Below are 13548 nucleotides of genomic sequence, written 5' to 3' on the forward strand. Positions count from 1 at the left end.
CTTACGCACACCCTAACCAGTAAACCCGACGGACAGAGGGACTGAATGTACAAACACATTCGCACACATATGTCTGGGGTTTTTGGGGTGGCTCTCCCCCTTCCTGTCCTGCGTCTGTGCTGATTTTGCACTGGGGGTGCAAACACAGGCTCGATTATAAGCATAAAATGAGAGTCTGTTCACCATTAATCAGGGCTGTTAATTGCAGGGCCCTGCCATTAGCCATATGGTGCGAAGCCAGCTTGCATCCGCGCGACCCAAACGCCTCGTCTTTTATTGTCAAACACGGGCGGCACAAGAAAAGGAGCGCGCTTTCAGAAGCGTTTCAAAGGAGCTACTCTTCTCTCATTTTAAAAGTAGATTTCAGATTCATGCCGGAGAGAAATATTCGGTTTACAGGACAAAATTAAAAGGTGTGGAACGAATGTTTTCTTGTGTTTTCATCTCCTGAAATCGGTTTTCCAAAGATTTGGGTGGAAGTAATTAGGCAAACAGTTTATTTGCGTAGTTTTTAATTCTCATTCCCGTTGTGCTGCGTCTATAAAAAGCCCCCTTATAAGAGCATCAGTGTCCGGTGACGACTGGGGTAGGCCGGTCCTGGTAATTACAGCAGGCAGCTTAGATTGCGTTTCTTCAAAAGCTGCACCAGGAAGAATCGGTTGAGATTAGAGATAGGCTTCCTCGCCTGTCCTGTGGGACCGAGTCGGAATTAACAGGAAAAGGGAAGAATGCCCAAACCAAGCTGTTGTGAGCGTGTACTAATTAGCATACTTTTTTTTGGCGGTGTGGGGGGGGGGGTTGGAATTCAGGGGGTGGGTGCTCCCCTGGGTCTCGCCTCATGATTGGAAGTGGCAAAATTGCAGCAGCGCCCCCCCGCCCCCCCGCCCCCCCCCCGGCTCCTCTCAGCTCTGATCCGGTGGGACCACACTGTGACCCACTTCCAGGAAAACAACGGAACGCCGACAAAGACATGCCCGTTTGGAAAAGAGAGGAGAGAGAGAAGGTACGGGAGGAGGTGGAGGTGGAAGAGGAGGAGGAGGAGGAGGAGAGAGAGAGAGAGAAGTTACGGGAGGAGGTGGAGGTGGAAGAGGAGGAGGAGGAGCAGGAGGAGGAGAGAGAAAAGTTACGGGTGGAGGTGGAGGTGGAAGAGGAGGAGGAGGAGGAGGAGAGAGAAAGGAGAGAGCTGTACGTCTTTAAGCAGAGTGAGGGAAACAGGAAAGGGGGAAGGGGAAGAGTGGAGCGCTGAATCAGCTGGTGTTCCCGCTCCTGCTGTTCTGATGCGGGGGGGGAGGAGGGGGGGGGGGAGGAGCGGGGGCCAGGTGACCAGGTGATGGGTGCAGACAGAGGCCCCGCCAGCGTGCCGGCTCCCTGGAGTAAAACAATGCAGATGGTTTTAAGTGACAGTGCCCCCCCCTCCACCCCCCCCATTTTCCCGCTCCTCTGCCATCTGTACCACCGAAACACGATCCGGGGCGATCCCTGCTGTCACTGCCCCCCCGCCTGCCCATTCCCCGCTCCCCATCCTTTGACTGGGGGGGCCGGGGGCGGGGGGGTGGGGGGGTCAGGGGGGTCGGGGGGGGGGTGGGGGTGTCAAGTGAGCACGAAGGCCGATTACCTGCCTCAGGTGATAGCAGGGAAGAATACCTCACCCCTTGTGTTTGTCCGGACCTCAGCCCCCCCCCAGTCCCATCACTCCCTGCTCCCCCCCGCTGCCCCCTCCCCCTGCGCACCTGTCCTCAGGTATGAGCGGCAGGCTGTGGGGGGGGGCAGAGGTTTTTATGACGCTGTAATCCGCCCATATGTGCAGGTGGAAACATTGCGGGGGGGGGGGGGGAGGCTGGGCGTGGCTGAGATTCAGGCTGCTCCCCCACCCTCTCCTAGTTCTGAGGACAGCCTGACCTGCAATTGCACCACCCCCACCCCCCCCCCATCCCCCCAAGGTTGTTGTGGCTGGTGTCGGTGCTGACATATGTAAAACAGCAGCAGGTTAACTGTCCTCTCTCTCTCTCTCTCTCTCTCATCCCTCCATCCCTCCATCCCTCCTCCCTCTCCAGCCGCTGCTGTGACAAGAAGAGCTGTGGCAATCGCAACGAGACGCCGTCCGACCCCGTCATCATCGACAGGTAAGGAGCCCCCCGCCCCCCCCCTCACCTGGCCACTGTGGCCCCACGCTTTCCCCTACCCTTAGAATCCGGCCGCCGTTGCCGTGACAATGCATGGGTTTGGGGCCTGTGTTTTCAGCAGTATGGGCTGGGTTTGTGGCCTGTATTTCCAGCAGTATGGGCTGGGTTTGGGGCCTGGATTTTCAGCAGTATGGGCTGGGTTTGTGGCCTGGATTTTCAGCAGTATGGGCTGGGTTTGTGGCCTGGATTTTCAGCAGTATGGGCTGGGTTTGGGGCCTGGATTTTCAGCAGTATGGGCTGGGTTTGTGGCCTGTATTTTCAGCAGTATGGGCTGGGTTTGGGGCCTGTATTTTCAGCAGTATGGGCTGGGTTTGGGGCCTGGATTTTCAGCAGTATGGGCTGGGTTTGGGGCTGTATTTTAAGCAGTATGGGCTGGGTTTGGGGCCTGTGTTTTCAGCAGTATGGGCTGGGTTTGTGGCCTGTGTTTTCAGCAGTATGGGCTGGGTTTGGGGCCTGTGTTTTCAGCAGTATGGGCTGGGTTTGGGGCCTGTATTTTCAGCAGTATGGGCTGGGTTTGTGGCCTGTATTTCCAGCAGTATGGGCTGGGTTTGGGGCCTGGATTTTCAGCAGTATGGGCTGGGTTTGTGGCCTGGATTTTCAGCAGTATGGGCTGGGTTTGTGGCCTGGATTTTCAGCAGTATGGGCTGGGTTTGGGGCCTGGATTTTCAGCAGTATGGGCTGGGTTTGTGGCCTGTATTTTCAGCAGTATGGGCTGGGTTTGGGGCCTGTATTTTCAGCAGTATGGGCTGGGTTTGGGGCCTGGATTTTCAGCAGTATGGGCTGGGTTTGGGGCTGTATTTTAAGCAGTATGGGCTGGGTTTGGGGCCTGTGTTTTCAGCAGTATGGGCTGGGTTTGTGGCCTGTGTTTTCAGCAGTATGGGCTGGGTTTGGGGCCTGTGTTTTCAGCAGTATGGGCTGGGTTTGGGGCCTGTATTTTCAGCAGTATGGGCTGGGTTTGGGGCCTGGATTTTCAGCAGTATGGGCTGGGTTTGTGGCCTGTGGTGCACTCTGGTGATTGTGATTGGTTTGGCGGCGATGATGATGATGATGATGATGATGTAAGGATGATGATGTATTCTGAGCGTTGATCCGCAGATTCAGGTTGTCACGTTAATCGCATTTTAACGGCGGGACAAACGGGCGGAAGCATCGCGCCGCGGCGGTGGAGAGCGCGGACGGACGTGATTGGATACGGGGTCGCGTGACTGAGCACTGATTAACGCGGGGTGCTGAGGAAGGGTCTGTGGACCTGATTGGGTGACTGATCGCGGTTACCACCCCTCTCTGCCCTCAGTGAGATGAGGGGGGGGGGGGTGCGTGTGTAACGCTGAGAGAGACCGTGACTCGGGCGAAGGGGGCGGGGCCCAGCCCGCACGCGCTCAGTACGGCCCTCTGCACGCCGGGCGCCACGCCGGGGACGATGAGAGGCCACAAATCAAAGCGCGGCGGCGCGGAGTGTTTACGACCAATCAGAGAGCGGAGAGAGAGAAACGCGCGTCTGATTTACGCGGGAGAGAAATGCATTTGTTTACATGAGAGTTATTGTTCTGTGGCACCAGCGTTCTGGGCGAAGGCTTTACTACAGCAGAGGAGACGGCTGGGGGGCGGGGGGGGGGGGGGGGGTGATGGGGGTGGGGGGTGATGGGGGTGGGGGGGGGGAACCCACACCAGGCTGTTTTAATACGCTTGCTTTTACCCTTTAATGGCGCTAACTTACATCTGTAGGACGTGGAGCCGTGTATTCCGTGCGAGTTTTGAAGCATATGTGAAGTTTATTAAGTGTTTCATGGGTGAAACTCAGTTGTATTTGAATTTTAGTAGATGTTATAGGATTTATGTGTGCGCGCAGGTGTATAGTGTGCGTGTGTGGCCGCACGTGGTGTGTGTGCGTGTGTGTGTGTTTTAGAGTCACTGACCTGTACTGGCAGATGAACACAGCTGAGCTGAGCTGCTTCTCTTACCTGAGTCTCGTTCTGCTTCTGCATCACTGGCCAGAACGCTTCAGAGCTCTAGAGACAGCTGCACCCCACATAACACACACACACACATTCGCACACATACACACACACACACATTCGCACACATACACACCTGCACACACACATAGCATACACACACACACCTGCACACACACATAGCATACACACACACACACACACACACTCCGTGTCCCAGCGCTCCACTGCGACTCTAAACACTCTTCAGAAAAGTTTTACTGAGGATCAGATTTCTGCTTTCCCCCGATGTGTTATGGAACAGCAGTGTGTAGAGTTGTAGCACTGACGATACAACTGCTACCCATGAGCCTCTGGGATTAATCTCTCCGCTTCCTCCTGATGCTAAAACAGCCCCCCCGCCCCTGCCCCCCACCCTTGTGTACCCCAGTCCCTCCCTCCTGGCCAGGTTGCCATGGGAACCCCTGGCTCAGGTGTGAGGCCGTCATTAATTGATGCCAAATTAAAAATATTCTGTTTCCCCTCCGTAACATTTTCCTTCAGAGCACAAAAATAGGTCATGGGAGAAACATGAATAAATAGAATATAAAATTACCAGTAAAATCATTCTGTACCAATAGGCTGCTTGGCAGTAAGTTTTTTCTTTGTTTTGTTTTGTTTTGTTTTGTTTTGTGGGGTGGTGTGGGGTGGGGGGGGGGTGGGCGTTCTCAACAAACAAACAACTTCTGGCTGAAACAGACTCAATTATGAATTATTATTTCCCCTGAATGCATTAAAAACACGCATTTCCACCCTCTGTCTTCCCCTGAAGTTATTTAGTTCAATGAATAAGCACTCGTTAGGGTGCTCTTGTTTCAAAGAGATGATTAGATTTTACAGCAGTAATTAGCCAGGCTAGCGCTAATTCTGCTCGTTGAGTAATGAGAGTGATTTTCTAATTAGATTTCCCTCAGAAGACACCCCAATAGGCCACTCCAGCAAAACCTAAAGAATGTCAGAAATACAGTTAACTAATGATCCCCTTTTATATTGTTAAAGGAGCAAATCTCGTGTTTTTCCGGGAGCCGCTGTCTCTAACGTGCGGTGTGTGAGGACGTGCGGGGCGCTGGATCGGTCGCCAGAGAAGACCGAGAGCGTTGGGTTTGGAAGACAAGCGCCGCGTTTGCGCACCTGCGAGGGTTAGGGTGAGGGTGAGGTATCCACGCTCGTTTGTGTGGGTTCTGCCGTGGCGTGCAGCATTGAGTGCCGTTTGAAACCTAAGAATGAGAGGAGCTGTAAGTCAGAGAAGGGAAAACGTGTGAATTTGTGTGTGTTTGAGTCTCTGTGTGTGTGTATCTGTGGGTACCTGTAAGCCCTGTGTGTGTGTGTGTATGCGTGTGTGTGTGTATGCGTGTGTGTGTGTGTGCGTGTGTGTGTGTGTGTGTGTATGCATGCGTGTGTGCGCGTGTGTGTGTATGTGTGTGTGTGTGTGTGTATGCGTGTGTGTGTGTGTGTGTGTATGCGTGTGTGTGTGTGTGTGTGTGTGTGTGTGTGTGTGTGAGCTCTGTAGTAAGATGAAAGAGGTCTGTGTGTTCTTCACTCCTTTATGATTACTGGAAGCGGCCGTGGGATTTACCCAACGTAATGTTTGGTTTCAATATTCCGCATGGCAACCTCCACCCCTGTTTGTCCCCCCTCCCCTGTTTGCCCCCCGGCTGTGCTGCTGGGCTGCGTGAGGAGCGAGGAGTGCGTTTCTCCCGCGGAAGCGTTCGGCGAGACGTCAGCTGTCAGCCGAGCCGGGGAAAGAGTGTGGCATCCTGGGAGCTCAGAGTTCCCGTGGTAACCGTGGGACTTCCTGATCTTGGCTCATTGGTCCAGCTGCCAGCGTTAGTCTCCGCACATTCCTCAACATCTGGGCTCGAACCAAAATAAAATAAAATACTTTTTTTTTTTTTAATCGGAGTTAATAAAAGCAGCGGGATCTGGGTCATGGTGCGTCCTTGTTGAATCATTAATGGCGGCTTTTGGCTCCTGTCCCAAAACGGCAGTGTTTGGCGGGTTCCACCACCAACTGAATCTAGAAAAGTGAAAACTTCCTGAGAAGAAGGGAATAGTGAGACTCGGTGTTATTGGGGTCCCCGCAAGTTTGGGGTTTCTGCCTGTGATGAAGTATCAGCTCAGCCCGTTTATTAAGTGTGTGAGTCTGATCGGGGCCATGCTGTGTGTGTGTGTGTGTGACTGTGTGTGTGTGTCTGTGTTTAGTGTGTGTGTGTGTGTGTGAGTGTGAGTGAGTGTGTGTGTGTGAGTGACTGTGAGTGTGTGAGTGTGTGTGTGCATGTGCGTGTACACACTGTGTGCATGCTGTGTGTGTGTGTGAGTGTTAGTGACTGTGTGTGTGTGTGTGTGTGTGTGTGTGTGTGTGAGAGAGAGGGGTCCGGTTAGTCTGTACTGCTCCTCCACAGCCGTTGAGTCTCTGTGCTCTACAGGCTGATCTTAACTGGGCTGGAGCACCTAATGTGGGAGAGAAGGAGCTCAAAATAGAGCCTCATTATACAGCAATTAAAGAGTTTCACATGGAGCAGAGAGAGAGAGGGTGAGAGAGAGAGAGAGAGATAGAGGGAGAGGAAGAGAGAGAGATAGAGGGAGAGGAAGAGAGAGGCAGAGAGAGAGAAGTGGAGAGAAAGAGAGGGAGAGAGAGAGGGAGTGAGAGAGAGAAAGGGAGAGAGAGAAGGGGAGAGATTTGCTGTGTTTTTATACGGCTGCAGCCTCCTGCGAGGTCTTGGGCAGAGCTGTCAAAGCTACACACACTCCTGCCGTGACCCCGTCCCGCTGGGGGGGGCACTGGGGGGGGGGGGATGCGTGTGGCCCACTTAAGCTGAAAGTGAGCCGGAATAATAAGGGGTGACTCTGGGAGTTAATACAGGGTTAACCGTATGCAGTGCACTGTCAACAAGCCCATCATCCGCCTGACTGACTCCAAAAGAGTGCACACATTCGCCTGTGTGCGGCTCCCTCGCTCCCTCCCTCCCTCCCTCTTCTATCATTCTACCTTTCTCCGTTCTTCTCTCTCCCTTTTTTTTCCTTCTACCTTATACTGCTTGTTTTGATTTTCATTCTAACTTCCCTCCATCCTGGTCTCTCTCTCGCTCTGTCTCCCTCTCTCTCTCTCTCTCTGGTGTCTTGTTTCTCTGTCTATCACTCTGTTTTCTTTAACCACCCCCTCCGCCTCCCCCTCCGCCTCCCCCTCATTCCCCCCCCAGCCCCCCCAGCCCCAGGGCTACCTACAGCCCCTCTCCCTGCGGATGACAGATCTGCCCCAGCTGGGGGCAGGAAAGGCACTCATGTGCATCATCCTGTGGTGTGAGTGCCCCCGTGCCCCCAGGGGCTTCTGGGACACCCCCCCCCCCCCCGCCCCCCACCGCCTGGGTGCGCGGGACCTGCCTGTAAAGGATAACAGAGTAGGGATGAGACAGCCGTGATGTCACAATGCGCTGCACCCACCTGGGGATGTAAGCGTCCACCAATCGGCATCGCCGTTGTTCTGTTTGCAGTTACCAACGTGCTCTGTGATTGGTGGAGGCCCTCTCCGGGTTCTGTGGGGAAAGGCGGTGACCGTGGAGTGTTCCCGGAGTGGGGGTGGTGGGGGGAGGGAGTGAAAGATGGGTGATATCCCCTGAGTGGGGAGACTGACCCCCCCTTTCTGAAGCAGCTCAACCCCCTGCCCTCCCCCCGCAGTGTAAGCAGTGGCCCGGAGGCCCGGTCCTGGAGGGGTGTGTTCTTACTGCCCAGGACTTCCTCTGACAACGCTGTGCTTGTGTTGGAGTGAAAAACATCATTTTTAAAATGTATTTATTTATTTTTATTTTTTAACTGCCCGTGCTACAGTGGCAACACCCACCCCCGCCCCCCACCCACCGCCCTCCTAATGTTCCAAAGCACTGCCCGATTTTCCTGAAGAAACAGGGTTAATGCTTGCTCCTTGGAAAGCACATGAAATATTGATGCTTAGCCATTCGCTTTCGCTCTCTTCCCCCCCCCCTTTTCACACGGAGGTCTCCTGCCCCCCCCCACCGGGCGCCACGGCTCGCTCTCCCTTGCTCGCCCTCGCACACTACACACTCCAGCTGATGGTTTCCTACACGGCGTCTTATTGGATTACAGAGCTGAGCTCCGCGCCCGGCACTGAGGAGAGTGAGTCTGCTGTGTTAACCACTCTTCTGCTGTCAGGCCCTGGTGTTAATGTGCTGCTTCACACACACTGCGCATACACACACACACACACACACACACACTGCACATACACACACACACACACACACACTGCGCTTACACACACACACACACACACACTGCGCATACACACACACACACACACACTGCGCTTACACACACACACACACTCACACACACTGCGCTTACACACACACACACACACAGGGAGGGAGGGGAGGTGGGGAGAGGGGGGGAGTGTTGGGGGAGGGAGGGAGGGAGGTTGGGGGAGGGGGAGGTGGGGGGGGGGGCACAGTCGCTGCTGAAGGACTCGCTGTGGAGCTCAGTCTACTTTTGGCGGAGTGTATTTTTAGATTACAAGGGAGGAAGGGTGAGGGATTCTTTTGGTTTTTTTTGAGGTGTTCGATGGTGTGTGTGTGTGTGTGTGCATGCATGTGCATGCGTGTGTGTGTGTGCGTGTGTGTGTGTGTGTATGCGCAGTGTGTGTGTGCGTGTGTGCGTGCGTGCGTGCATGCGTGCGTGCGTGTGTGTGCGCGTGTGTGTGTGTGTGTGTGTGTGTATGCGCAGTGTGTGTGTGTTTGCAGTTGATGTTTGCCGTTTCCTGGCGAGTGCATTTGTGTCTTGAGTGAAGAATGTCAGACAGGAAGTACTCCTCCCGGGTGATGATGTCACCGTGTCAGCAGGACTTCCTGCTCTGAGCAGGCGTGTGCGGGCCGCTGCAGAGGAGGGGTCAGGACAGGCAGCCCGGTCTGGGATGGGGGTACCCTAAAAACCAGGGGCTCAGACTGAGCACGTGTGGTGCTGTTGTCTGTTGTAACTCTGGTGCATCTGCTGTAAAGGATTACAGGCGAAACAGAGCGGGTTTCAGATCAAATAACGCCAGCCTCACTGAGCTACTGATCAGGCAACACGCGGGCCAGCTCTGTGGACCAATCACACGCAGCGCCTGTTTCTCTGGGTCCGTGGTGCTACAATGCAGACAGCAGCATCTGAAAATGAAAAAACAACAAAAACAAAACTCTCCCCTTTCAGGCATTGTGCTTGGCTCGCTGGTTTTATTTATTGTTCTTAATTCAGTGGGGTTTGCTGGGGACAGTGCAGTTCTGAGTTTGATCAGAAGGCCTTGTGTTGGTCTGTTTGAGACGTCTGTGATATCAGAGCTGCGCTGGAATAATGGAGCGGCTTCCACTAACGACCCGACCGAGCTGCTCGCCCTGAGTCTGAGAGCCTAGCCTCCCTCTCCCTCTCTGAGTCAGAGCTCAGCCTCCTTCTCCAGCCCTGAGTCTCAGAGCTCAGCCTCCCTCTCCGTCTGAGAGTCTCAGAGCTCAGCCTCCTTCTCCAGCCCTGAGTCTCAGAGCTCAGCCTCCCTCTCTCTGAGTCTCAGAGCTCAGCCTCCTTCTCCAGCCCTGAGTCTCAGAGCTCAGCCTCCCTCTCCGTCTGAGAGTCTCAGAGCTCAGCCTCCTTCTCCAGCCCTGAGTCTCAGAGCTCAGCCTCCCTCTCCGTCTGAGAGTCTCAGAGCTCAGCCTCCTTCTCCAGCCCTGAGTCTCAGAGCTCAGCCTCCCTCTCCCTCTCTGAGTCTCAGAGCTCAGCCTCCCTCTCCCTCTCTGAGTCTCAGAGCTCAGCCTCCCTCTCCGTCTGTGAGTCTCAGAGCTCAGCCTCCCTCTCCGTCTGTGAGTCTCAGAGCTCAGCCTCCCTCTCCCTCTCTGAGTCTCAGAGCTCAGCCTCCCTCTCCCTCTCTGAGTCTCAGAGCTCAGCCTCCCTCTCCCTCTCTGAGTCTCAGAGCTCAGCCTCCCTCTCCCTCTCTGAGTCTCAGAGCTCAGCCTCCCTCTCCCTCTCTGAGTCTCAGAGCTCAGCCTCCCTCTCCGGCTCTGAGACTCAGCCTCCCTCTCCCTCTCTGAGTCTCAGAGCTCAGCCTCCCTCTCCCTCTCTGAGTCTCAGAGCTCAGCCTCCTCTCCCCTCTGAGTCTCAGAGCTCAGCCTCCCTCTCCATCTCTGAGTCTCAGAGCTCAGCCTCCCTCTCCCTCTCTGAGTCTCAGAGCTCAGCCTCCCTCTCCAGCCCTGAGTCTCAGAGCTCAGCCTCCCTCTCCATCTCTGAGTCTCAGAGCTCAGCCTCCCTCTCCCTCTCTGAGTCTCAGAGCTCAGCCTCCCTCTCCATCTCTGAGTCTCAGAGCTCAGCCTCCCTCTCCGGCTCTGAACAGCACATTTATAAAATAAATCAAACCAACGTCGCCGCTTCCTCAAGGCAGAGTTAGCATTTTCCCACCGCCTCCTCTCCTCTCTCCTCTCTCTCACTCACCTCTCCTCCTCTCCTCCCTCTCCCTCCCCTCTCCTCTCCTCTCCCTCTCCTCCCTCCCTCTCCCTCTCTGTCTCCCTCGCCCTCCCTCTCCTCTCTCGTCTCTCTCTCTCTCCCTCTCCCTCTCCTCTCCCTTCCTCTCCCTCCCTCTCCCTCTCTCCATCTCTCGTCTCCCTCCCTCTCCCTCTCTCCTCTCTGTCTCCCTCCCTCCCTCTCCCTCTCCTCTCCCTTCCTCTCATCTCCCTCTGCCCTCTCCCTCTCCTCTCTCTCTCCTCTTCCCTCTCCCTCTCCTCTCTCCCCTCTCCCTCCCTCCCTCCCTCTCCCTCTCCCTCTCCCTCTCTCTCCTCTCTCCCTCCCTCTCCCTCCCTCTCTCTCTCTCTCTCTGTTCATTCCCCTGTTTTAGGCATGTTCTCCATCCTAAAGAGCATCTCTTTTTACCCAGGTGACGGCTTTCAGGTTTTTATTTCTGATCCGCTTAGAAGCAGCAAGTGGGGGGCGAGGTGGTCGCTGGATTGGGGGGTGCAGGGTAGTTTTGGGACGGGGGATGGCCCGGGAGGGGGTGCCGGGGGGTGCTCTGTGGGGGTGCTCGTATTGAAAGCAGCTGGACCCCCTGTGTGAGTGACCGTGCTGATACACGGTCTCCGGTTCACTTAAATCCACAGAACTCTGATAATATCAGAGACCGCCACAGATGTGTGACATCATTCATGGATTCTGGTGAATTTCAGATCAACCTGCACGGAATAAAAATAAAAAACAGACGTGTTCTTCTGGCTAATTGGCTGTGATTTGTTTCTCATAATCCTCATAATGAACATTGCTGTCTGTTCCCCTCCTGAGATTCTGCACTTTTGTTTTTGTAGAACTTTGTGCAGTAATTAGATGGCGCTAATTTAATTGTAATGGGTACACACCCCCCCCCCCCCCCCGCATTTTCCTCTCTGTTGTTTGTGAGTTTGTGTGTTGGCCGTTTGCTAAGTTCAGGGCGTTTGTAATCTTTGGGGCGTTTGTAATGTTTTGCCCGTTTGTAATGTTTGGGGCCTCTGTAATGTTTTGGCTGTCTGTATTGTTTGGGGTGTCTGTAGGGACCTCATGGTCATCAGTGGGTAGTTCTTATTTGGGGTCCCTTTGGGAATCTGGGGTTCGAAAACTGGTTTGAAATCCAGTCAATCGAACCCCCATGTCAGTTATTCTGAGGTGCCAACCTCAGTGACAGACAGGAAAGCTGGACTGCACCTACAGTCAGTGTGTGTGACATCAATGAGTCTGTGATATGAATCAGTCTGTGTGATATGAATCAGTTTGTGAAATATGAATCAGTCTGTGTGATATGAATCAGTTTGTGAAATATGAATCAGTCTGTGTGATATGAATCAGTTTGTGAAATATGAATCAGTCTGTGTGATATGAATCAGTCTGTGTGATATGAATCTGTCTGTGTGATATGAATCATTCTGTGAAATATGAATCAGTTTGTATGATATGATTCAGTCTGTGCGATATGAATCAGTTTGTATTATATGATTCAGTCTGTGTGACAAATCAGTCTGTGATGATTCAGTCTGTGTGACAAATCAGTCTGTGATGATTCAGTCTGTGTGACAAATCAGTCTGTGATATGAATCAGTCTGTGATTGAATGCTTGCGCGTTATATGTTATATGTTTGCGTGTTGTATGTATGTGTGTTGTATGTTTGCATGTTGTATGTATGTGTGTTGTATGTTTGAGTGTTGTATGTATGTGTGTTGTATGTTTGCGTGTTGTATGTATGTGTGTTGTATGTTTGAGTGTTGTATGTATGAGTGTTGTATGTTTGAGTGTTGTATGTATGTGTGTTGTATGTTTGCGTGTTGTATGTATGTGTGTTGTATGTTTGAGTGTTGTATGTATGTGTGTTGTAGTTTGTGTTGTATGTTTGCGTGTTGTATGTATGTGTGTTGTATGTTTGCGTGTTATATGTAGGAATGTTGTATGTATGCGTGTTATATGTTTGCGTGTTGTGTATGTTTCTAGGTTATCCCCGTGGCTGTGGGCTTCAGGCAGTGGCCCAGTAATTGATGGGATTCTTTTGTGAGTTTGGCCTGATATTTATTTATTTATGTGAGTATTTGGGTCTGAACTGTTCCATATGTACAGAATAGGGATGCTGCTCTGTGCTACGCTCCACAGCCCCCCCCCCCCCATTGTTGTGTTTTGATTCCACTTCCTGTGGGTAAAGGTCAGGGGAGGGAGGGCGAGAGGCTGGCCGGGCTGAATTATTCATGCCATTGACTTTGTGTCAGCACTCGCATGTTTTATTCATTTATCTCATTTAGGGCCCCGGCTGCACCTGTTCTAGCATTAAGCGCCCGCGCATTTGCATCTGATGCTAATTTGGTTTACTGGCGGGCCCCAATAATACCCCCCCCCCACACACACACGCACACACACACGCACACAACACACACACACACGCACGCACACACACCGCACACACACACACACCCACACGCAGCCACGCCACCACGCCACCACGCCACGCACACACACACACACACACACACCACTGCACACCACACGCACAGCCCACACAACCCACTCACGACGACACCAAGTAAAGCCCCAGCACCACTGTTTCACTGCAAGCCTGACTCCACGACCAACTCCGCAACCACTTAGGTCACCCTAGTAGTCCCAGGGAGGAATCGTATTTGTGTGTGCATGTGTGTGTGCGCGTGTGTGTATGTGTGTGCGTGTGTATGTGTATGTATGTATATGCGTGTGTGTGTGTACGTGTGTGTGTGTGTGTGTGTGTGTGTGTGTGCGTGTGCGTGGGTGCGTGTGCGTGTGTGTGTGTACGCGTGTGTGTGTGCGTGTGTGCGTGTGTGCGTGTGTGTATGTGATGCTGTTGTTGCCGCAGGCAACGTTT

The 13548-nt window shown here is 53.4% G+C and overlaps 1 protein-coding gene across 9 annotated transcripts in view; it reads left to right on the forward strand.

The window, feature by feature from the left end:
* ebf1a (EBF transcription factor 1a) overlaps positions 1–13548 on the forward strand; it is a 151216-nt gene that overhangs the window by 25489 nt on the left and 112179 nt on the right. For all 9 annotated transcript variants that reach the window (XR_010328770.1, XM_064325293.1, XM_064325289.1 and 6 more), the window contains one exon: positions 2055–2123. Coding sequence is in view for 8 of the 9 variants with exons in the window: in XM_064325293.1 (XP_064181363.1) it covers positions 2055–2123 (69 nt within the window). In the remaining variant the exon portion in view is untranslated. The remainder of the gene's footprint in view (positions 1–2054; positions 2124–13548) is intronic.

This window comes from Anguilla rostrata, chromosome 3, assembly GCF_018555375.3.
Source record: "Anguilla rostrata isolate EN2019 chromosome 3, ASM1855537v3, whole genome shotgun sequence".
In the NCBI taxonomy this organism is placed as follows: Eukaryota; Metazoa; Chordata; class Actinopteri; order Anguilliformes; family Anguillidae; genus Anguilla; species Anguilla rostrata.